Raw genomic sequence first — 24,427 nt, 5'->3', positions numbered from 1 at the left:
CACACAGTGAGAGCTGCCCCAGGCAAGTTTCCATGGGCTGCAGTTCACAGCCCTGCTCAGGCCCTGCTTTACAAAGGTCACCCAAAACTCTTCTCTGTCCCACTCTGTAACCAAACTGGCAGCGCTGCAGGCACAACTGCACTTGAAGAAAGCTTTTAACTCTGTGATTAAAATAAATAGTCGGGAATTTGGGAAATAAAATGGCCTCTTCTAAACAAACGTGGCTTGAATTCCCAGCTGAGCAATACTGCAGGTAGTGACAGGGGCAGAAAATGCCGAGTAACACAGAACAAGCATTCTTAGAGCAGCATCCAGCCTTCGTGGGAGGAAGTAATCAGACCCCTGGCAGCAATTGCCATTTTTTACTGCACTAAGCTTTGTTTTTATTATGACCCGGCTGTTGCTAAGATAGTGCTCTCAAATTACCTTATATACAGACTGTATTAAACAACAGGTTTGCCCAATATACAGGGCCAGATTGTTTTCCAAAGTTTAATACATCATTGGATTTACACTAATAAAAAAACGCCACAGCCTTGACACTGCTCAGCCAAGCCAGTAAATAACTTCTCCCTTCTCCTGAGAGGGCACGATGTGGATACAAAGTTTATTTCCTTTCCTGTTTGCAATTGATGCCTTACATGTCGGAGCAAATCCGTTTTTTGGAGCCCTAGGAAGCAGTGTTGAACAGTGAAGTCAGCATCCAGAAAACATGCTGGGCCAAAGACCTTCACACCAAAACTTCATCTGCCAGCAAGGGAAGGTAGTGCAGGTGGAGCAGCAGGATTATAAACACAAATTAGAAATTAAGGTGGCTTGGGGAAAAGGCAAAATAACCATATAAACAGCCAAAGGTAGGAAAACAAACTGTTCCAGCCTGGATATTTTACATCCCTCAAGAAGATTCTGGCACCATCATGCTATGAGGTGTTAAAGTAGTTCAGAATGAGGCTGAAGGGATTAACCAGAGACATGACAAACACCACCAACTTTAAACCAACACTTCAGCTGACTGCTGCTTAAATTATAGACGTAGCAATTAAAAATAATCATTGTTCAAACAGCAACGAGATGCACCCTTGCACAGCTTATGAAGACAGCCTAAGATTCCTGTTTTAGAAGTTAAGCTTTCAGGCAGGGAAACCTCTGACCTCCAGGAGTTTAAAGCCCTTTTAAAATGGACAATGGCTTTGGTGCTCCTTGGGCAGCTTCAAACTGATGAAGCAGTGGTTCTTAAGAGGGCAATCTTGAAGTTATATTAATACCTGATTACAAGTATTTATTTTGAACACATAGAATAGTTACTGGGGGTGTGCTTTCAGAAATCTAGGACAGCTGAACATTTTGAAAGCCTTAAACGTGTTAGTATAACTTTAAAACAAAGCTGAGGAAGAATTTTTTTTTTTAAATCCAATTACAACCATTAAAATAGCCTGTTTGCTGAATTAGCCACTTAAGCCTGAGAGTGAGAGATTATTCATGAGGCACCTGACATTACCGAGAAGTACATTAAGCACTCAAAAAATGCTTTAAAAAGTTGTGTGTCTTAGGGAACTGCCATTAAAAAAGCTAACTGGCATTCGGGCTTTTCTTTAACCCTTCTTTTACACTGTACTGTGCTAAAGGTTTTTACACTTTACAACTCCTTCTCACTGGTTTCCCCAATTAACCACCTAGAAGGCAAACATTCACACTGTACATATTTAAAGATTAATTCTACTAGTAAAATTTCCTTGCCCAGATTTTGCACATTCCACGATACCCTGCATATACCATTGCAAACAAAGTGGTTCAAAATAATTTTTCTGGCAAACTTTGCCTCAAAGATTTTTGGCTGCAATGTTCAAACAAGTCTTCAGTTTTTTAATAGCAAAGCCGAGTGCAGTAACCATTCACACATTTAACAGCATTTGAGATATTAAGAAAGACTGAGCATCACTTGGTTAGCAAATAAGCACAAGGAGTTGGTATTTCCACTTGATCCAATTTCTAATGCCACTGAGTTAAATGTAATATCCTGTGGCCCCTTACAACACTACTACAGCAGTATCCAAAACACTGTTTTAAATTTCTTTTGCCAGATTTTATTTCTGGGTATTGATTGTTTACAGTTGTCTATAATTTACTCAAAACATTTCCTTGAAACACTGAAGGCAGCTTAAGTGACCAGAACTGTCTCTTCTTCAGCACGGTTACTGCTTGGTGAGGGTGACACCCAGATACATTCCCAAATAACACTGCAAAGAAAAAAATGCTGATAAACTGATGTACATTGGAATTGTACATAGATGCCTATACATTCTACATGAATTTCAGCTTGGCTTTTGGGGTATACTCCGAACATGCAATTGATTTTTTAATGCAAATTCTAAACACACACTATTTTTATTTAGACATGTAAAAAATGGCCTAAGCAAAATCCTTTTCTAAATGCAGCAACCTATGAAAAGCAGTATCAGCAAAAAATAGTATCAAGTTCAGCAATATGATTCAGAGAATTAAAATAAGTGGATTAGTACCTTCAGTGCAAGATGAAAATTCTCAGAAAAGGCAGCTTCAAAAGAACTGGAAGAAAACAATTAGCTTCCCAACCTCAAATGAAACAGTTGAAGCTTTATCTGCTTCCATAAAATGGCTGGAGAGAAAGCCAACACTTCCCAACCCTCGTTAGCACCAGCACATGGTTCTTAATTCAACATCAATTAAACCCTGCAGGCTCTCCCCCATTACCTCTCCCTTTCAAAACCACTTCTATTTTGCATTTCTGAAAGGAAAAACTATCAGAACAAAGAGAAGCACTGAGAGCACCTAGACTGGTGTAAGAACATCAGCAACAGCTAGAACACCCCACCACAGTGTCACACTCTGCAGCCTGGACACAGCCAGAAATAAGGAGAAAGTCAAGCTGGCTTCATGTGGTTGATTTTATTATTACATATTGATAATACATTTCAACACATCTGATATCAGAGTAAACCCCTGTGGGACAAGTAAGTGTCATAATGGAAATTATGGAATGGAAGATTGGTGTGGAAAGTGTGAAGCAGCACAGCATCTGATTAAAAAAAACAAAACAAAACCAAAACAAAAAAAAAAAAAAAAAAAAAAAATCAACCAAACAAAAACCAAACCCAACTCAAAACCAATAAACCTCACCCCCCAACAAATCAATGCCATGAAAACTCGTGATATTAAACTTCACTTGAAAAAAACATTTCAAAAAAAAAATCTTAGAAGAGGCCTAAAGTTCACAAACTTCAGAACACAGGAAATGCCATGTGCATGCCCACAGTGAATCCATCACAACTTAATTCCATGAAGACCTTTTGCAAATTCAGTGTTTAAATCTTCTACATATTTCATATTCTTCTTTACTGTAAGAGAGCACTGTAAGCTGATCTATTCTACTCACATTGTTTCACTCTTTTGGGGCAAATGACAAGCACAGTTTCCTCTAGCCTTAAACAGCTATTTCAACCAATATATATATATATATATATATACATACACACATGTGTAAACAAAATGTTATAGAAATGGCTTAAAGCAATTTCATTGAAGTAGCCCAATTCAGCTATTTGTGCTCTTTACCTCAAAATCCAAAGTGCCAAATACAAGCAGGAAAGGTTTCCACTGTTGCAGTCTAACAACGATCCCATTTACTTGGTGAATTTGTAAAAATTATTTCAAGCCACAATTCCAATTAATTCTAGAGGGCTGAGAACAGGACTAATACACTTACAGTAAGTGCACAGCTTGCATGGCCAAAGAAAGTCTCCAAACTCATTTTTAGACTGCTATTAACAAGTAATGGAATGTACATGGGCTGACCATTAAATGCAGAACTCAAAAATAAACACCTACTGCACCGATCCAAATTTGTTAATGCAGAAACATATTTGAAAATATACAAAATCTGAAGTTGTTACATGAAATCAAAACCTCGTTTTAAAAAGTGCACAGTAAAAACTGAAGGTAATTACTATATAAATTATCCACAGAATGTGTATTTCCTGGTTTAGAGCCAACATTAAGTTCTGTTTTATCTGTTACAAATTCTAAATATTTTAAAGCCATTTACAGCACCAATTCAGTTTTTACTAGACCCAACACCAGCCTCTGCTTCCTGGAACAAACAGGAACTGTATAATGAATGGTCACTGTCTGCATCCTGTGCAGCAGCAGCAGCTTCCAAAGACTCAGCTGTAAACTATCGATTTTTATTCTTTTTAGAATTTCCCTGCAAGAAGAAACAAGCAAAGAGAATGTTATCATTCAGGTAAGGAAATCCAGACGGGTAACATACAAAATCTGATGTCTGATAATTTATGCCTACAGCAAATAAGGTAGAGTCAGACTGAAAATACACAGTTCACAGACTTCCAATTTTTGACAGATTGTAAACATTTGCTCTGAAAATTCCTCTATGTCTATAAGCGCAGCAGAGGCAAGTACCAGATATTTCAAATATCCACAACAGTTCCTTACAACTGAAACCTGTGAAAGACATTTGAGGCATATCCCAAGACACTCAACTGTATTAATTACCACTAATATTGTAAGGGCAGTGAAGGCAAGTCAAATCATAATCCACATTCAGGGGGTACTCCAAATAACTTCTTATACAATAAATGCATCAAATTAAAAATTAATCCCCCACCATACTGTGTTTTTTTTATGAAATAAATTTTATTTTAATTCAGGTTGTACAGATTATTCCTAGTTCAGAACAGAGTTTGTTCCACAGCTAGCCAACTCACATTCGACCTGCAGTAACTCCACAAAGGAATTGTGGAGTTTAAAATAAAGTTTTGTGCAATAGTTACTTGCTGGCAATTCTCAGTCTTCCTATTTCCTGAAGATAACATTTGTTTTCAATCTAGCCAACAACTCCCTCCAAGTGATAAGGGCTTTAACTGCATCCCCTTCTACATTTGGTAACATCTGAAAACCTGTGTGGCTTCTGCTGTGAGATTCTGAGGTCCTTACAGACAGAGTACCAATTCAAGTTTTACAAGTATGGCAAGTGAGAAATTCTAGAAAATATTTTATAAAAACATTAAGTGCTATGGTCAGTATGCAGCCAAGAGCTTCCTTCTGGAAACACAGGGGCTTATACACCAAAAACTAATTTTAAGGAATACAATGCCAATTTAAAAGAAAGACAGGGGGAAGAATTTACTCTAAAAAATAAAATCTCCATCATGGGATTTTTAATCAGAACATGGACTTTTTATTTATTATTTTTAATCCTTCAGTGACACCTGCTTCCATGCATCCCACAGTGAAGGAGAATAATGATAATATAATTGTTTCACAGTCAGACAAGTGAAGGGCAAAGGCTTTCACAACATCTGTTCCTCCCCAGAAGAACTGGAATAGGATATAGCATGGTTTAATCACTGGCTGCTCAAAAAAGCAGACTTCTGTATTTTTCATCATTAGATAAGTTAAAAATCTGTTTCTGACAAGTGAGTAGACTACTTTCCTGGTAAAGAATTTTAAGTGTGCATTTCAAGCTCACAGAAGAATATAAGTGGCAAATTTTTAATTCCTGCACGAAGGACAGATGAGCCAAAATATGGAAATAAAACAGAGGAAGAGACCAGCTGCCAAGGACAAACCATGCTGCAACCAAAAGGAGTGCAGAAGAGACACTTCTACCAAGAACTTAATCATAACCACCCAGCCTCACCAGCTGGATTTACAAATACTTCTATTTTCACCACATTTAAATAAAAAAATCTGCCATCAGAGGGTGCATTTTGAGAGCCTAATGTGAAGCAGTGACATGAAGAGCTTGTTTTTTCCCACATGTATGTTTTGCAATAATTTTTTCTTCACTGAAACCTGAAGGAGCAAGTTTGGAGTTTTCTTTCCAACTGGCTCAGAGTGAGAATTACAGTTTGTGAGGTGGTTTGCCCAAGGGCAATACTGCAGGAACACCCAATGTAACCCTCACACCCCCAGCTGCAGCCAGGGCCCTGTGCCAGCACTGCCAGCTCACCTTACTGGTCATCTTTAGTGTATCAATCTCTTCCCTTTGCTTAGTCAAGGTTTCATTCATACTGCACAGATGGTCACTCATCATGCTTAACTGGTCCTCGTAGCTCCTCTTTGTCGTCATCAATTCATCCTAAGGGAAAAATAAAATAACCAGAGGCCCTGGCTCAGTATTAGTGATACCTGGCAAAGCAGCACACTTCCACCTCGATTTACTAAGCTCCACTTTTGATGCTGAGTATGTGTAATTCAGCTAAAAAACCCCAAAACTGTTTTTCTGAAAGGAAGTCAACAGCTACTTTTCTTTTACCTGAAGTCTGATGCATGGTTTGTTCCCTTTTCCTTTAGATTTCTCCCCCACTTTTTATGGCTTACATAAAAGAGTAACAGCTAAGTTTTCAACCATTGCTTCCAGCCAGGAAACAAGTAATGTTTATAGGGTTAAAGCATGGCTTGCACAAGAACACACATGGCATCCACAGCTGAAGGAATCCCCACTCCATATGCAGCTAGAGAGAGTTATGATCCTTCTGAGATTACAGAGACATGGGAGGATAGTGTACATGACTAGAACACAGCAATGAGGGGATACACACACCTCAGGAAGGACAAGAAGGGAAGAAATCATGCTCTGTGTGAAGAAGTGGCTTGAAGATGATTAAATCTCATAAGTAGGAGAACAACAGATAAAAATCACCCATCCACAGATCCTGATCCTCATAAGGAATTTCAACTGCTCTGACATGTCCCTGAAGGGCAGCAAGGTGGAACACAAACAACTGAGGAGTTGTCTTGAGTATGGCAAAAAATTTCTTGATTCAATGGGATCAAGAGATGCTCTCTGCTAGACATGTTACTCACAAGTAAGGAAAAGCTGGTCAGGGATGGTCAGCTGCCAATGGCAGCCTTGGCTGCAGCTACCATGAGTTAGTGGAATTCAGGATCCTGAAGGAAGGTAGATAAATAGTAGAATTACAGCAGCCCTAGACTCAAGAAGAGTAGATTCTGGCTTCTTTCAAGGTCTGTTTGGAAAAGTCCCAGGTAAAACTACCCTACAAGTTACAGGGACCCAGGAAAGCCTGAATCATCATGGACAGAATGAGGAACAATCCAATGCATAAGACATGGAATGACTGGCAGAACATCAGCATGGCTGTATAGGAAATATCCAGTTCCAAAGCTTGATCTGAACTCTCTGCTCTGACCAAAGGAAGGGGACAAATCACCTTCAGAGGATCCTTCCAACCTAAGCAAGTCTATTATTCAGTATTATGCAGACTACTAAACATAAAAATAGTGTGTGCCTGCCAGCTTTTCCTAGGAAGTTTAATATGTAGTTGGAAATCAACATCTCATGTTGAGTTCAACATCAATTGTGGAATTTCTTAACGCAACAAATAAAAAAAGTGTTTAAAAAGAATTGTTCATAGGCACAACAAAGCTTCTAACATTGTATTCACAGCCTGTATGGAGCAATTTTGCAATTGAGCTCCTGTATGGAGCATCACAGACAGATGAGCAACAATGGTATGAACTAAGTGTGAAGAAAATGAATTTATGAATTGTGTATTTATTTATACTTTACTGTACTACTGGCTCCTTTCTCAGCTGTGTAGAGGAGAAGGACAAAGGGACAGGACACTCACAGGATGGCATAAGAGTTCATTTTTGTTAACAACAGCTTCTTAAAGATTACCCCAAAACTATCTTTGCTTAGTATTAAGGTATCTATATTAAAAAAAATCCACATCAACCTGGCATTTTTTTAAAACTTTCAGGTCCAGGAGCAAGAAAGGATTAAGAACTGCTTGTGTCATCTGAAATCAGTCACACAAACATCCCTTTTGACATTACAACTCTCTCATTTTCATGAAAATCCTTGACATCAAATTTGGCCACTATAACCTTTTCTTGGAAGCATGTTCAACTTTATACCTGGAATTTCAAGTGTATTATTTAAGGCTCTCCTCTACATACCATCAGACTTTTTATATTCCACAACTCAGTGGCATGGTAATGGCATGGCCAGGCTAGATGGTTGTAATTTTTCTGCTCCAACTTCCCCTTATACATGATTACAAAATGCATCTATTACATTACAGAACAATTTACTTGCCTGTAATCTGGTGATGTTTTGACTCGAGAGCTTCAACTCTTCCGTGAGTGATTCCTTGGACTTCTCTGCCAGAGAAAGTCTTTTGGCAAGTGCTCGACACTACCAAGAACAGGATAGGGAGGGTACAAGGGACAAAAATCAGTTCCAGAATATTGCCTTGCGGCATCTTTAAGTGGTTGCTTTGGACTTTTCCATCTTTCTGTGATACTTGGATGTCAAGAAACTCAGTCAGAGCTTGTGCACATTTTTAAATGAAAAGGTAATAGAATAGTTAGCATTGAATGTTTCATTTTGCTGAGATACTATATTGCCAATCCTCTAAATATTTGATTTTTCACATAACTGCTACAAAACTGTTCATAAGTAAAAAGCAATAGTAACAACTCACTTCACACAAGGCTCAAATACAGAAAAGATGATTCCTCCATACTGTGCCATCTTCCATTAAAAAAAATATATAAGAGGCTTTTCTCTGTTAACCTGGAGCTTTGGTGTATTCCACATCGTTTATTACACAAACAATCAAAACAGCCACTACTTTCAAGAAAAGTTCCCTCATGATTTGAGAAGGAAACCATACATACAATGACTCATCTTGTTCATTCTTGCAGCATAACTTACGCCTAAAAGCCAATTTTCTCAGGAGAGCTGTTTCCATCACTTCATAATACACTCAAATATTTTTGAATGACATCAACATCACTATAAAATTAAGTCAAAACTTCCTTAGTAAATAAAGCCAGCTGCTTCAGCTTATGTGAACAAACCTATACATGACACACATTATACTACTTAATACAGCCAAGACAAGGATACCAAAGGATTTATTAAACATAAAAAGTTCTTTTACAGTATCTGTTTTTATGCATGCTAGACCACAATAAAAAATATTCCAGAAACAGATTTTTGTAAAACATTATGCTTGATATACTGAAACTCACTATCATAGCACTTGCCTGTGGGAAGTTCAAAAAGAGATTTATTGTCATTGCCTGCATGCTCACCTCAGCATGGAAGTGCACTGATTTGCTGTCAGCAAGCTGCAGGTGAGAGGTCAGCTCTGCTATCCTGGCCATGTAGTGAGTTTTTATCAGGTCTTCACGAGACTCAGCATCTGGAGCCTGGCAAAGAAATTATTTTAAGCAGATACCATTTACATTTAGTAGACTGAATACCTGAATCACAACATTGCCTCTATACAGACTTTTTTTCTTCTTTCCTTCTGAGCCCTGGCTGCTCTATCAAAAGGTATCAAATTCCCCAAACACAACAGAGAAATTACAGCAGGCCACACTGAAATTTGTCACCCTGATGGGGACTCTTAATGTCAGATCTCCTTACAGGACCAAGAGCTGACTGAAGAGGTAAGAATTTAACTTGCTTTAATATAGCAAGTGTCTGATGAAGATCCACTACAGAAGTGAACAGGTTTCACCTACATGAAAACTTACTGTCTCTCCCCAACAAGGAAGAATTACTTCACCTAATTGTATTTCAGAAGTGTACAAAAGTCATAACTATTTCTAATTCTGCATGTTCCAGAAGACATTAGAAATTTAAAAATAAAATAAAGAAATAAAAAAGCCTAACAATTCAGTAGTTTGCAGACTAACTCACTGGAGTCAGCTTTCACATGATTTCTCATTACCTTCCAGTTCAGCACTATGCAGAAGCCTTTAAGAACTTGTACCAGTTATCATCTAGCCCCCTTCCCCTTTTTAATCACACTTTCAAAAGACAATGAAGAGCAAACTAAACCATGCATCAGTTCCCTGTGATAACAGAAAAGGGAAAGCAGTAAATCTTACTCTCTGAAGTTCCTGAAGCAATATTATATTATAGCAGGGCTAAAAAAAGAGTTGATATTTAGTCCTAGGGCTGGTTCTAAGCTTATTTCAGTGTGACCTGTGCTTTGTACCCCAGACACTGCAGCCAGAGTATTTTACCCAGCTTGAACCCTTCCTTGAGGGTTAAGAATCGAGGCTTGGAATGCAGTTTGGGCTACTGAGGAACAGACAGACCAGTGCCTTCCTCAAATTACAGAGAGCAGACCCTGACTCCAGTTCACACTGCTCCAAAATGCTTACGTGGGCTAAATAACACCTCACTAGCAGAAGAAGAAAACTAAGGAACGTATGGATTTCAGAAATCTGACCATTTCATAGATAAAGACTAGATGGTCAACTTGCACCCTTAGGCAGGAGTATTCTTGGTAATTAGACCTGTGGAATAAGTTTAGCAGAATCCGAATTGAAGTATTTAACAGATGGACTTTAACAATATTTAAAACAGATTACCTCTTCATTATCAGTAGTTACAGTCAACATTCCAATCTAGAACAAGGAAGAAAATACACTTAATGAGAACTGCAAAAACATAGGTACCATAGCTGCATTTTGGTTTCAGTCATAGAAGGACATTGAATTTAAACAATCTTGCAACTGTTCAAACTGAAATCAAATTTAAGTACTTCCACCTGTAACATAAAAAAAGAGTGGTTACATGAGTGCCTTCAACAGAATTGAACCTGACACCAGCTCTCAAAAATATATCTCCTGTCTTATGAGGTACACAGGGAAAAGGCAATAAAAGCAACAAGATGCAGCTGGGCTCATATGGTTATGCAACTGCTTGATCATATGAAACTAATTCAGAGCCACGTTAGCACACTGAAACATGACTTGTCATGTTCAAGAGGAAGGAAAGTCAACCCGGATTTCTTGAATACCTTCCAAATTCCTGCCTTTCTCCTCTGACTAGTAAGCACTGACCAAACTCTACAGGAGCAGTGTAAGCCAATACCTGGTTTCATGAAAGGATATCTTTACAGAGAGTCAAAGGGGCTTTTTCCCCCTTGATCTCAACAAGACTAGAGACTTATGTTTATGGGAAATATTCATACAATATGTTGACCTGTGAGCAACATTCTCCTCAAATTCCTAAGGATTCAAAACTTAAGATGCCAGTTTACTTCAAAACAATACACTCACTATTTTTATCTTGGAGCAGGAAAGTGGGGAAAACAAAAAACAGAAAATCCAAACCCAAAAAGAGAGAGAATTCTATTGAATGCTGAGTAGATTATCATTTCTTACAGCTTACATTCCTGTAAATACCACCATGCCACTTCAGAAGTGGAATTCAGGGGAAAGGCCAATTCATTTTAAATATGAGTAGTAAACAGGAAAAAGCCATTTACCAACAGAGAAGAGCAAGGAAAGAATGCATGCCATATCCAAAAACAATTGCTGAACCCGAACTGACCCTAGTAAGTCTTCAAACCCATTTACAAACACTACCTACCTACATCCATTTGCTTTAACCTACTTAGAGATGAACAGAAGTATTAGAAACACAGGCCCAACCTGAGATACACACCACTTGCAAGGTTTCCTAACTACAGACAAATCAGGAGGTTAAGCACCTATTATTTCCCCCTCAGTTACACAAGTACAGAACTACAAAAATATCTTCACAATACTAAAGACAGCAAACAAAGTCTCAAAACCCAAGAAATGCTAAATTCTGCAGAAAGAATTTGCAAGCAGCTTTGCAAATACAAGGACCCCAGGAGTGAATGCTTTTCAATACAGTCAAAAGGCTTTCATTTTCAGTGTTCCACTGATCAAACAGCACTGCTACTAAAGAAAGTGGATTTTTCTCTATTGAAGGGAAAGGTCACTTACCAGACTAGTGCTCTTAATAGGTTCCCTCAGACTCTTTTCTGTGGTTTCCTTCTTTTGTTCTGCTTTATTTGGCAACACTGAATGCTCCTGGATAGTTTCAGTTAAATGTCCACTATGAGAGTTCTTCAGTTTTTGGTTTTCTTTCTCCAGCTTTATTTTAGCTAGCTGGGCCTCCAACATCCAGTGTTCTTTTTCTTGTTCAAGTTTTGCAATTTTCTCCAAACTCTGCTGGACCTTTAGGAGGGAAAGTTTACAGTCCAGGTTATTGAACCCAGGGAGGAAAAAAAAAAAACCACACAGAGGAAATGTTTGAGGACAGTATTATTTTAAACCCTTACATAAGTGAGCTAACAAAGTGCAGCAGGTAAACAACCACTGGTTTGAGCTGTATGTTTAGCTGTGGTTCTTTGTTCAAAATGGCCGCATTATTTAATTAGTTTGAAGCATGCATAGCTCATAGAACTGGCAACATTGTACTAGGTGAAAAACCAAAGCAAAACCAATCTTAGAAAAACTTGAAAGATGTGTTCCTGACACTATCACTGCCTTTTTCTATGCTAGAAAGACAAACTGTCCCCTTCCAGCTGTCCCACCTCACACAGACAAAAACACCCACTTTGTCCAGGTAAGAAAACAACTACGGAACAGAACACATCCAATCACTGCACATTTCTGCTGAAATTCATTTAACTCCTACTAATATACTTAGAATACTGGCAACTACAAAAAAAAGGTCATCCAAGTACTTGCTTCTGTAACAGTTCAATAACAATGAGTCAAGCACAGGCTGAGTATACAAGCTAATAAAGAAGTGTCAGTATTAATAAGTTATCCTCATTCATATGAAGCAGTAGAGAAGCTGTGTAGGGCTTTTAAATACCATGTTACCCACCCTGCTTCACCTTCCAGAAAAAAATAATATATATATGCATACTAGAAGATAGAAACTCTAATATATTACTCTTGAAAAAATCCCTGCTCTTAATCAGTGCTAATAATTCCTGCATAGTCCAAAAGAGGACTCAAATGAGTACACAGTGTTCAAAATTAACCCTTCAGCACGTCTTATTCCTGTCTTTATTTTGCATCTATTTTAATTATTAAAGATTACCTGATTTCTTGCACTTCCAAATGAAGATATCAATAGCATAATCCTGGCTCTTATATCTATCTACATATACATTATGAAGATACCAATGGAATAATCCTGGCTCCTGTATCTATCTACAAATACAGTCTGCAGATAATCCAGCCTGATAAGGGTTTTAGTTTCAAAACTCTACAAGACATCTACAGTCAATTTTAAGGTTCAGCATATTAATACATACCTACAAATGACCACAGTCAAATGTGGAGACTTTGATACAAGTTTACCTTTACAAACTACATTAACACATGTGTTAGTACAATGTATACCACAATACCTGTTGTGCAAGACCTTCCCTGCTTTCTGTAGAACTCAGGAGAACTCTGCGATTGGCTAAAGCCTCTTCATAAGGCACTGAATCTGCACAAGGCTGCAGAAGAATCAAAAAACCGCTCTCAAAACATGTTACACACTAGATCGGAACATGCCTTCTACTTCAAATTTCTTACTACTTTCCTTAATTTAGTGTTAGACTGTGGAAAACAGAAGCCTCTTTGAGTCCCTCAGAGAGAGATTAGAATGTAGGGATTGAATTCAAACCTTTAGAGAAATTAAAGTACATTAAGCCGCACAGATATGAAGTAGAAGGGTAAGCTTTAAGTAAGAATATGCTTAAAGTGCCTTAAGAGAGTAAAAAGCCCTAGAAAGTAGCGTAAAGTTTAGGCCTTGGTAAAAGTTAAAATACTTAGCTCTAGATAAAATGAAAACATAGTAAGAACATTGCTTACATTTTTGAGATAGAACAGATACAACTATTTGCATGAATAGATAGAGTTATATGCGTAACTCATGTGTGAGAATTAACACCACTTTCATACTATAGAACAAGAATTCTAACATTTTAGGAACATTTTAGGTTCATGCTTTTAGCTCATTGGATGATTTATGAATAAAAATCTCCTGTATTGGGATGGAAAATGGATCCTCTATCATCATCATCATCATCATCATCATTACTAGCACACATGGAAGGAGAAGAAGAGGAAGAACAAGAAGAGAAGAAACACCAGGAAGCTGCTGCCTCTGCTCAGGACTCTATGCTAGAAAGCTTTAACACAGACTTTGATAATCTGTACTCTTTGCCTTTGAGACTGATGTGCTTCTGCAATAAACTTTACAGCAACCAACAACTGCTCTTGTTTCTTTAAAGGCCTAAACCCATGAAAATCTCAACACTTTAGTAAAGGGAAAAAACTCCATGTTCCAAGTGCTTACCAGGCAATAGGAAAAAATGGTTTGAGCGCTCAAGAAATACTGTCCAAAAGATACAGCTGATTAAAAACTGCCCAGAAAACTCCAAGTATTAATGATCAAGGGCATCTTATGATCCTCTTTACAGACACTGCAGTAAAATGATTTAGTAACAACTGCTAAGCACATCATGACTTAATTTTAATGGAGACAACAGGGAGATCTGACAGCATTCAATCCTTTGGTTCAGCACATTTTCTCCAGGGTACCTCCCTTTTTTCCCCCCATGTCTTCCAGTGAATGCAAGTGTAAGAATATGGTTTTATTTGCTTCATATTCCTGGTGAATACAGGAGGAAATATAAATAAGCAGCCACCCTCTTCTCCTTGGAGTATTGGCAGAGAAATAATTAGTGGAAATGGGTAATGGCAGAATTGGCACATACCCTCAATTGTGAGGGTAACTCCACTGCCTGAAGTTTTCAGTAGCATTACTGCACTGAGGGGTCCATTACTTCAGCCAAAACCTGTCATTCCATTCAGTCTCTTCCATTGCAAATACTACAAATCCTTAGTCTGTATTGTCCTTGGCACAACCAACTATGGACAGAACCTCTCTGTGCAAGCATGCTGGCTGAACAAACCTTCTTCAAGGACTTGATGTAAGCAGCTGCCTTCTTCTTGTACTGCAGCATGCACTCAGCTGAGAGAGGGCTGATGAACTCTGCTCCTCCCTTAGGGCCATAGCTCAGCGAGCTGGTGAAGTGATCCAAGTTGTTGCTGAAAAACGAGGCCATCTAGACAAATTAAGAGAAATGGCTTTTTTGAATTTAGTTGACCATAAAGAGTCATTGGAGCAATTAGTCTTTCAAAAGACAAGTATTTAGTGAAACTGGACTTCTTAACAAGACTTTGAAACAAGCTACAGGCTCCATATAACTTAGACCTTCCTAACACAAAGCATCCTCTTCACAGTATCTACTTTTATCACTCACTCAGCTGTTTATAACTCAAGAATCAACCTGGCACTACAGATTATTAGTATCAGAGGCACACAGGGATTTTCTAAATCATTCAGCTAAGTTCAGGTTTTTTTTTTCTTAAAAGTCTGCACAAGTTAAGTCACTGTTTGAAACAAAAATATCTATTACCTTACCTTGCCTGCTCCATTAGTTAAAGCAGCAACAGAGGACAAAATACAGTCATTTGTAGTTATGAGTTTCTGTGTGGCAGTTGGAACTTCCTGTTCTAAAGCAGCTTTCTGACTATAGTGCTTGGAAATATCTGGAAAATTAAAAGCACATTTATGCCAAATTAAGAACACAAAACATTTTGAAAGTCACTCACAAAAGCATCTTAGCCTAAATATATTTTAATAACGCCAACATTTAAAAATAATCAAGTATTTATCATGCAAGAACATTCTCAATGTGGTTTAATTAAATGAAAAAGCAGTTGTCTGACAACTGAACAATGTGCACCTATTTTAAAAGAGTAGTATTTCTACAGAATGGAGAAATCCCATCTGATCACCACCACAAATTATAATCTGAAGTAATCTTAAGAAGTTCAAAGTTAGTTTGGATGGAGAAAGAAGAGATATATCAAATATGCTGGAATATGGGAGTGTGAGATATTAAGAACAACATTTCTGTTGATAGCTAATGAGTTCTACTGACAGGTTTCCTCACTACTTCTATTTTCTGCATTTCCTTTAAAGTGTAAGTTGGATTGACTTTACATTATAGTGACCATACTAAGAGGTCGAAAGTATTTTAAAATTATCTATGCTATAAAACTCTTGGTTTAGGGTCTCACTGTAAGTACAGTCTTTAATATCTCCTATTTTTCTTTAAAATGAGGACTCTGCAAAATGGGGCCATACTATTCATGCTACTTTGGGAAACAAAAACAATTTTGCTTAAAACTATGAAAGCTTAATGTTTAAACAGCTGACTAGTAAAAGTTCAGTTCATCTCTATGGATTATTTATTTACTAGTTTCTTAGCTTGTAAAGGCAAAACCAACCAGATTTATCACATATCAAATTTATCACATTCAGCACTGTTACAGAGAGAATGCACGTGTGCTTTGCTAAAAGAGAAAGAAGCAAAGCTGAAAAAAGACAACATTCCCAACTCCCACCTTTTAAAATGTCATGGAGTCCATGAAGACTTGCAGCAATGTTTGTAAACACAAAGTTGTAATTTGTCCTAAGGAGTCCTTCTGGTCTTGTACCTAAGAGCAACACATGGGAAGGAAAAAGAAAACCACAACACTAAGAGTTTACCATGAATGAAAAAAGTTAGTTTTGAAAATAATTCAATTTCCACCTACTAGAACCATTTGTATGGAGTATGGGTCATAATAAATTAATTTACTTAAATTTCCCTTTCAATATCAAATATTCAGATATCCAATTTTGGCAGAGCAGGCAGGTGAAAGACTTTCAAATTCCCTACTTTTTATTCAGATTTCATAAATATCAATTGTTTTAGTCTCAAAAAGATATAAAATATCTTTTCATATCATACATATGATATGAAAATACAGAATAGACACACATACAGAAAGATACGTTCACAGCTGTAGGAAACACCATCTGGGCCTTTCTAAAGAGTGAAGACTGAAATAACCTGAAGCTATATAATAACCATTTCCTACTGCTATTTATAGGATGCATTTGGAGACAGTTTCCCCCCACACATACACACAAAGGCTTTACCTCATTTTATTCAGTGGTAATGAGGCTATACCTTATTACCACGACAGTTGTAATAAATTTATGAAGATGAGGGGCTGGGAAGTGATGATTAGTAATAAAATGTAGTTTATTAACAATTTCATAATTAAGAGGTGACAAAAGGCACACTGTCAGTCACACTACAAAAACCCACAGAAAACCAGTCACAGGGTAACCAACCAAGACACCTACTTGGTAAGGCCAGAAGACTGACATACGTGTGTAGCTTCTCAAAGACTGCAGTCAACCTTTTCATGTCTCTGTGCAGCTCCATATTTCTAGCTCTTAAAGCAGCTGTGCAAAGAGAAGACTCACACTCTTCTTCCAAACTAGGAATATATGAATTATTTTTTTAAAATCAAGCAATTGTCTTAAAATAAACAAATTCATGAGTTCTGGAGCACATACATGTTCTCTACCTCCCCAGTCCAAAGAAACAGCAGAGCAGGAATTTATTTTAGAAAGGCTAACATAGCAGAGGAACTTAGCAATACATGAAAATTACTGTGTGCATCTCCACTCCCAGGTGTTTCTGTCACAAGCCAGGAATTACTTACTCTCACAGCAAGGAACTGATTGCAGCAATTTAAGTTTGAAGGCTTTTCCCTCTACTACATAAATTCTCTTTTGCTTCCTAAGGAGCATGTGAACAGGTATAAAAGAGGCATAAATCAAGGTTTTTCTTCTTCCTTAGTCCAAACCCTCTCTTAAAGTAGTTCTTTGCACCTATAATTCATCTCCCTTCAATCAACTCAGGAACAAAGATTTTCACAGCAGAAGGGATGTACATCTGGCCAAGTTTTACTACATTGCTACATTTACTGAATGACGAATAATCCTCAGAGAGGCTCAAGGCATTAACAGTTTCAGTGTATCACACCTGAATAGTATCAATGCTATTGAGTAACACTAAGAAACATTAATGAAAGCTTCATTATTTTTAAAGCCTCATCTGTGAGGGAAGGTGTGTGTGGAGCAGCTTTAAAATACATGGTTTTAGTCCTAAATGCCTCAAAAAGCCATGCCTAATCTCAAGGTTTAAAAAACAACATTAAAAAAAAAAAAGTTCAGCCTTTAAAGACAGAGCAGAGGCCAGAGTGTTTTAAGGTTTGACTCAAATATTGAGTTGTAGGTGCTGACAGTGCTGCATGCCTGACACAGTGCCTTTAAATTTGATCTGTCAAAGGAAAGGTACCTTTTTAACTGGTAAGGAAGTATCTTTCTTAAAAAGCCTAAGTAGGAAGCTAAATGTTCTGAGAAGCCCTTCAATTTCACAGTTGTTTCCTGAAAGGAAAAAAGAGCAGATAAGTGTTTTTGCTCTGTAAAAATATTTTTGATACTAAAAGGAGGAAATCTTACCAGGACTGTCACAGTATCCTCCGTGATGCTCTCAAACAAGTGCAGCATTCCTTCCTCCAGAGGGCGAACATAGGAAGCGTTTTCATGGAGATACTGTGAGAACTGAGGACAGAGAAGGTTTGGAATGGCACTTACTGACAGCTCCTGTGAACTCTGCCAAAGTAACAACTGAACGGGACATTTTGGCAAAGCCCCTGTCCCCTTTAACAATGCCTAAGGTGTGATTAATGAGATACAACAGTCCAGTGATGTACAGCAACCTGTTGCTAGGTCAAAAACACACCTTGAGGGAAAGTGAGAAGTACTGGAAGTCCAGGCACAACCTCACCTAGGGCTTTGCCATGGCATCCTGTCTCATTTTAACTGCCATGCACAGCACACCAAACCCTCACTTTCTAGTTTTAAATATTCCTGCATTCCTTTCTCAACTCCATATAATTAAGGCTAGATCCATGCACCATTTAGCCACCAGAATAAACTATCCCACCTTCCTCCCAAAAGCTGTTTGCCTCCAAGTCTTGTCCATCAGCACAAACATCTGCAAAGCTACACTGTGCAAAGTACTGAAGAACTAAACCCAAGTCAATGTGAGAGCAAGAGATGTGTCTGTGTGTCCAGTCCCATTTTCAACACAAGTCAAAGCATGCTCATGCCAATGCAAAGCATGGAGGTCCAAGTGATCACAGAATTCTTGTATCTAAAACTGTGACAGGTTTTGGCAATAATGAAACTTTGGCCTCATGGACCTGCCTGACTTTCCTAAAAATTTCTTAATTAAATCCTATAGTGAGTTTTGCCTTCAAAGAAGCAGACCTGAGAACATAAGGTGTACTCTTACATACAACCAAAATGTAACAACACCATCAGCTTTCCATTTTGGTACCTCAGTATCACAAAAAGCTTCTTCCACAAATTAATACACACAGTCAAAAGCAATCCTCGTTTTTATTTTACCCCACAGAAAGCTACCTTCACCTTTGATTACTTAGACCACAATAGCAGCTAAAGATCCCAGGCAAACAGAGTACAAGAGATTTTAATTATTTCTTGTATTATGACAGTGCAGTAACACAGTGTTTACAAGAAGAGTAAGATGCTAAGCTCTGATCCATGCATGCACAAACCTGGCTGGAATTAGGGAAAATTCCTAAATCTAAGGAGGAAAAAATAACATGCAGAATATTCCTGGCTCGTGTTGCAAGAGAGAGGACTTGAATTATCCAGCATGATGCTGTAGACCCAGCAGAACCCAGCAATCCAACACTTAAAGAGAAAAGGAATACTTGAACCTGGCAGGGAATTGTCCACATCTACTTTGAGTGTTTGGTGGGGAAAATAGCTTGAAAGCACCAGACAAGACCTGGAGTTGGGGAAAAATAAATCAGTGCAAGTCTGCTAAGCCACTACCTGACACTTGTTTCATTTTCTCTACCATATTAAAGAGAGATTTTTGAACAACTTGGTAGAGTAGCTAAACAGATTTTTAAAAAAAAAAAAAAAAAAAATCACACTGAGAACACTTGTCAAGCAAAGAGATAAATTAATCAAAAATATAGGACCAACTACAGCTTCAGTGAGCAATAAAAGATGCTTCAGTGCTAGAAAGTCACAGCACAAGCCCGGAGAAGTAGCATGCATTGAGGGGAATTAGGTCATGGATACACAATGGGGCAGACTACAAGAGACATAATTATGAAAACAAAGCCTGAACTGCTGAATCAGTCAATTATAAGAAAAATGAAATTAAATTACGGTTCTGATTAAATTACATGTTTCAGCTGTGTTGAAAAACAAGGATGTGTTAACTAGGAGCTCATGGGAAAAAAAATGTGTGAGAAGAGATGTCTAGGAAATCTGATTTTCTTGCCTTAGCATACACTGCAGTAGCAACTGTGAACGCAGTCACTACACAGGGTATCCTAGGGTGACTGTATGATGCTGGTATCCCCAGCTGCCTATTCAGTTTGTGCTGGATGTTAAGTTCTGAAGCTTTAAGACTAGTTCCAGGATTAAAGGAAGAGAGAAGAAGTGCAGAGTTTGTTATCAGAGACTGCACTTGCTCCCCCACATCCTTCACACAGACTGGGCTGTCTGCAGTGGACAGTAGGAGAGAGCTCTCCTTTGCTTTTGGTTAGTTTTGAGTAGCTAAGGCAGAGAAGTTCCCTGTACTGGTTTTTTTTCTTTTTCTTTAAACTGTTTGTTGAACCTGTTCTGGACTGAAAACCCAGAAGAGCACTGGGAGCTCACAGCTGTGTCCCACCAGGCCTGGCCTGGGCTGTGGCATTTCCCAGCTCTGGGGGGACTGAGAACAGACTGAGTGACCCAGGAGTACACCCAGGTGTGGAAAATTCTGAGTGGTGTGAGAATGGGAAGATATGGGCCAAACCCTGAAAGAATATTCTGACCCTTATAGCTTGGGACTTTCCACATGAACAAATACAGAACCCAGCTGAGGTAGGGAAATACCTGAAAGAAGTGCCATGATGACTCCAAGGAGAAATTGCAATAAGCTGGCCCTAGACATTGCTGAAAGAGAGAAGTGGCCAAAGCTCTAGCTCTATACTGATTCCAGGATGATAGTCAATGCTCTGTGGGGCTGGCTGGAAAGATGGAAAAAAGCTAACTGGCAACATAGGGGAAAACCAATCTGGGCTGCTGATGAGTGGAAAGACATTGCCAGTCGGGTAGAGAAGCTACCCGTAAAGGTCCGTCATGTAGATGCCCATGTCCCCAAGAGTCGGGCTAATGAGGAGCACCAACACAATGAGCAAGTAGATCAGGCTGCAAGGATAGAGGTGTCACAGATAGACTTAGACTGGCAACACAAGGGAGAGTTGTTCCTGGCTCGATGGGCCCACGATGCCTCAGGCCACCAAGGCAGAGATGCTACCTATAAGTGGGCACGAGACCGAGGGGTGGATCTCACCATGGACAGTATTTCCCAGGTTATCCATGACTGTGAGACGTGTGCTGCCATCAAGCAAGCCAAGCGAGTGAAGCCCCTCTGGTATGGGGGGCAGTGGTCCAAATATAAGTATGGGGAGGCCTGGCAGATTGACTACATCACACTGCCTCAGACACGCCAAGGCAAGCGCTACGTGCTGACCATGGTGGAAGCCACCACTGGATGGTTGGAGACCTACCCTGTGCCTCATGCCACTGCCCCTAAAAAAGGGGCCTGCAGAAGGATCATTAGTCAAGATATTTGTCCCAGTTTAGGGCAAATTCAGGAGAAAACCTCCAAAGAGGTCCCTCTAGAAAGCAGACTCAAGCAGCCCCTCCCGCAACTGGTTCAGGAAAGGATTTCCTCACAGAGAAGTGGAAAAAACTTTTTTATAACTTGTTTATATAACAGGAAAAGCATTCCACGGCACGAAAAAAATGGCTAATACTAGACAACAAAACCTCTCACTTGTCCGAAGAGATGACACATTCAGCAGAGTCCCTTTTGTGGGCTGCAGCCCATCTCACTCAGTCTGTTCTCAGTGCCTCCAGAGGTGGGAAATGCCACAGCCCAGCCCAGGCCTGGTGGGACACAGCTGTGAGCTCCCAGTGCTCTTCTGGGTTTTCAGTCCAGAACAGGTTCAACAAACAGTTTAAAGAAAAAGAAAAAAACCAGTACAGGGAACTTCTCTGCCTTAGCTACTCAAAACTAACCAAAAGCAAAGGAGAGCTCTCTCCTACTGTCCACTGCAGACAGCCCAGTCTGTGTGAAGGATGTGGGGGAGCAAGTGCAGTCTCTGATAAACTCTGCACCTCTTCTCTCCCCCTTTAATCCTGGAACTAGTGTTAAAGCTTCAGAACTTAACATCCAGCACAAACTGAACAGGCAGCTGGGGATACCAGCATCATACAGTCACCCTAAGACACTGGACCACATTGAAATAACAGACACCACTCCTGCCCCAAAAAATCTGAAAGATGACAAACCCACATAATTTTCACAAGAAGGACATGCCCTTCTGAGTGCATTTGGTGGCAGTAGCAAGACAAAGTCCTCAAACTATGCTGAATCTCTGCAGGAGGATATTCTTGACTAAAACAGTTGAAACAAACTGAGAAGGCAAACAGAAAGGGTTTTCTCTAGTGGACAACAAACCTCATAAGTATATTTTTTACCTGCAAAGAGATTACAGGAGGTTTTCCAAAGAACAGGAAAGTTTTATGATAGTTAACAGTGACACCACATGCACTGCAGCCACTTGATCAGTGCAAACCACATTTCACCTCAGTACCTTAAGTCTGAGCCCTACCAACTACTAAACTGAAATTAAGAGACTGAATCACAAAATACTCACTGCAAATTAAATACTCACAGATTCCCTTAAACTATGAAGTCAACTCTGATCTTAATGCAATTTGTTCCAAAGCATACATATATGCATCCTCACACAAATCCTTGTGCAGAGTTATTTTCTCTATTTCACAACACATGAAAACAAGATCAAAACATGCAGCTTAACAGCTCTGGATGATACTTTTAAAAAAATCTTTCCAAGGAATTGTGTCAAAAGAAATGAGTCAGATTTTTCATATTAATTTCAACATGCTTTACGAACTTGAAGCTTCAGAACACTTAGAGGAACCATCTTCACCCAAGCAGCCCAAAATCAGGTTATAAAGTTGTTTTTTGACAAGGGAACAGAGTCCGGGTTATCTCCCTCATAAGCCCACCTTCTATCCTTTAATATTACAGCTAAAATCTTTAAACACAAGACCACATTCTGTCTCAACATCTCCTATGCCCCAGCGCATTAACTAAAATAAGCACTATTCAGCAATGCAGTATTTGTGCATTATTATTTTAAAACAAGTCAGCTGAACATTCAACAAATGCATTTCAATTTAGCAATTTAAAAAAGCAAAGCTTTGATTTGATTATCATATTTCTCTTCTAGGAGCAGAGGCACAGTGGAACAAGGATTCTCTGCAGCTACACCTCACCCACACTCAGAGAAATTCACAGAGCAGAAAAGATGTCTCATGCAGGAGGATCTGGCTCTCAGAAACACACTCACAGCATTCCAGTAAAGGCAATGCAATTTTGCATGAAATCACTCATTAAAGTCTAATTAATTTAATATATTTGTAGCTGAAGTGTGTCAACTTTACCTTCTGATTTAAGGGTGATATTGTGTCTGTTGCAGAATCAATGGGGAAGATCTGTACCTTCTGTTCAGTGTATGTGTGGAAGTTCAGGAGAGCTGTTACAAGTTCTTGGACAAAAGCCATGGCCTGGCCAGCAAGGTCTCGCAGCTTCAGCTGTAAAGACAGTAATAAAATGATTGTATTTCACACAGATCTATTTAAATATAAAAAAAACTTGTTTGGACAGACAAAAGTCATTATCACTAATTTCTTTCTTGTTATTATTTCAGCCTAAAATACGTAACAGCAATTACATTTAACTTCATTTTTATTCATAAACTACAATGCCACTCAGAAGGGCACACTGTTCTTTGACAACAAAGTATCTTTTCATTTCACACAACTGGTGACGGTTTGCCTCTGCTGCATTTTTCAAACTTGCAAGCAACAAAAACACTTAAGAGGCCAGCACAATTACAGAAACCATGTCTGAAATTTCCAAAGAACAACTGACAGCAGCTCAACACCAGGTTGCAAGGAAACCTCAATTTAATTAGTAAAAATCCAGTGATGTTTTCTCCCAGAATTAAAGGTGTCTGCTTCTCTAACCAAGAACACTCAATTCTTATTCTCCTGGACAGAACTGAGCTGCTGCTCATAAGTAAGGATATTCTGGGGCTTTAATAAAGCAGGAAGCTACCAAAGAAATTAATCCAGAATGGAACATAAATTTAAGAGAGAAAAAACTATTCTCTGTTGGGATTTATGGGAAGAGAATAATGTTATAGTGACATTTCAGCCAAGAATAACTTATCCTTCAGAGACATACTCTCAATGCTTCAATGGACTGTTAAATCAGGTCAATCTTGATTATGGATCTGGGATGGTGGCAAGTAATTAAAGCAGTCATTATACTCAGTTTGTGTATGTTAATTAGCCATGCAAGGAAGGCAAACAGACACTATTACTGTTTTGCTGTCCTTTACACCACAGTCTATGCTAATACACCAACATTTTGCCTCCATTGTCAAAGCCAGTCATAAAAATGTGTCCTGGAACATTTTCAAGACTGCAGATCTTGAAGCATGAGGCTGC

General features: G+C 38.7%; 1 protein-coding gene across 8 annotated transcripts in view; it reads right to left on the bottom strand.

Annotated features, from left to right (window-relative positions):
* Nucleotides 1–2,906: 2,906 nt before the first annotated feature.
* Nucleotides 2,907–24,427, bottom strand: part of PPP1R21 (protein phosphatase 1 regulatory subunit 21) — a 33,695-nt gene continuing 12,174 nt past the window's right edge. For 5 of the 8 annotated variants that reach the window (XM_062490516.1, XM_062490519.1, XM_062490523.1 and 2 more), the window contains 14 exons: nt 23,357–23,506; nt 18,245–18,346; nt 18,081–18,169; nt 17,078–17,214; nt 16,288–16,380; nt 15,299–15,426; nt 14,787–14,939; nt 13,230–13,322; nt 11,806–12,039; nt 10,417–10,452; nt 9,124–9,240; nt 8,120–8,218; nt 6,008–6,136; nt 2,907–4,240 (listed from right to left, as the gene is read on the bottom strand). In XM_062490516.1, the coding sequence (XP_062346500.1) occupies nt 4,211–4,240; nt 6,008–6,136; nt 8,120–8,218; nt 9,124–9,240; nt 10,417–10,452; nt 11,806–12,039; nt 13,230–13,322; nt 14,787–14,939; nt 15,299–15,426; nt 16,288–16,380; nt 17,078–17,214; nt 18,081–18,169; nt 18,245–18,346; nt 23,357–23,506 (1,590 nt within the window). In that variant the 3' untranslated portion in view covers nt 2,907–4,210. The remainder of the gene's footprint in view (nt 4,241–6,007; nt 6,137–8,119; nt 8,219–9,123; nt 9,241–10,416; nt 10,453–11,805; nt 12,040–13,229; nt 13,323–14,786; nt 14,940–15,298; nt 15,427–16,287; nt 16,381–17,077; nt 17,215–18,080; nt 18,170–18,244; nt 18,347–23,356; nt 23,507–24,427) is intronic. The other 3 variants (XM_062490522.1, XM_062490517.1, XM_062490524.1) reach the window with 2 other exon arrangements.

This window comes from Cinclus cinclus, chromosome 3 (assembly GCF_963662255.1).
Source record: "Cinclus cinclus chromosome 3, bCinCin1.1, whole genome shotgun sequence".
Taxonomy (NCBI): Eukaryota; Metazoa; Chordata; class Aves; order Passeriformes; family Cinclidae; genus Cinclus; species Cinclus cinclus.
The sequence above is the reverse complement of the archived record's forward strand: the minus strand, read 5'-3'. Positions and strand labels throughout refer to the sequence as shown.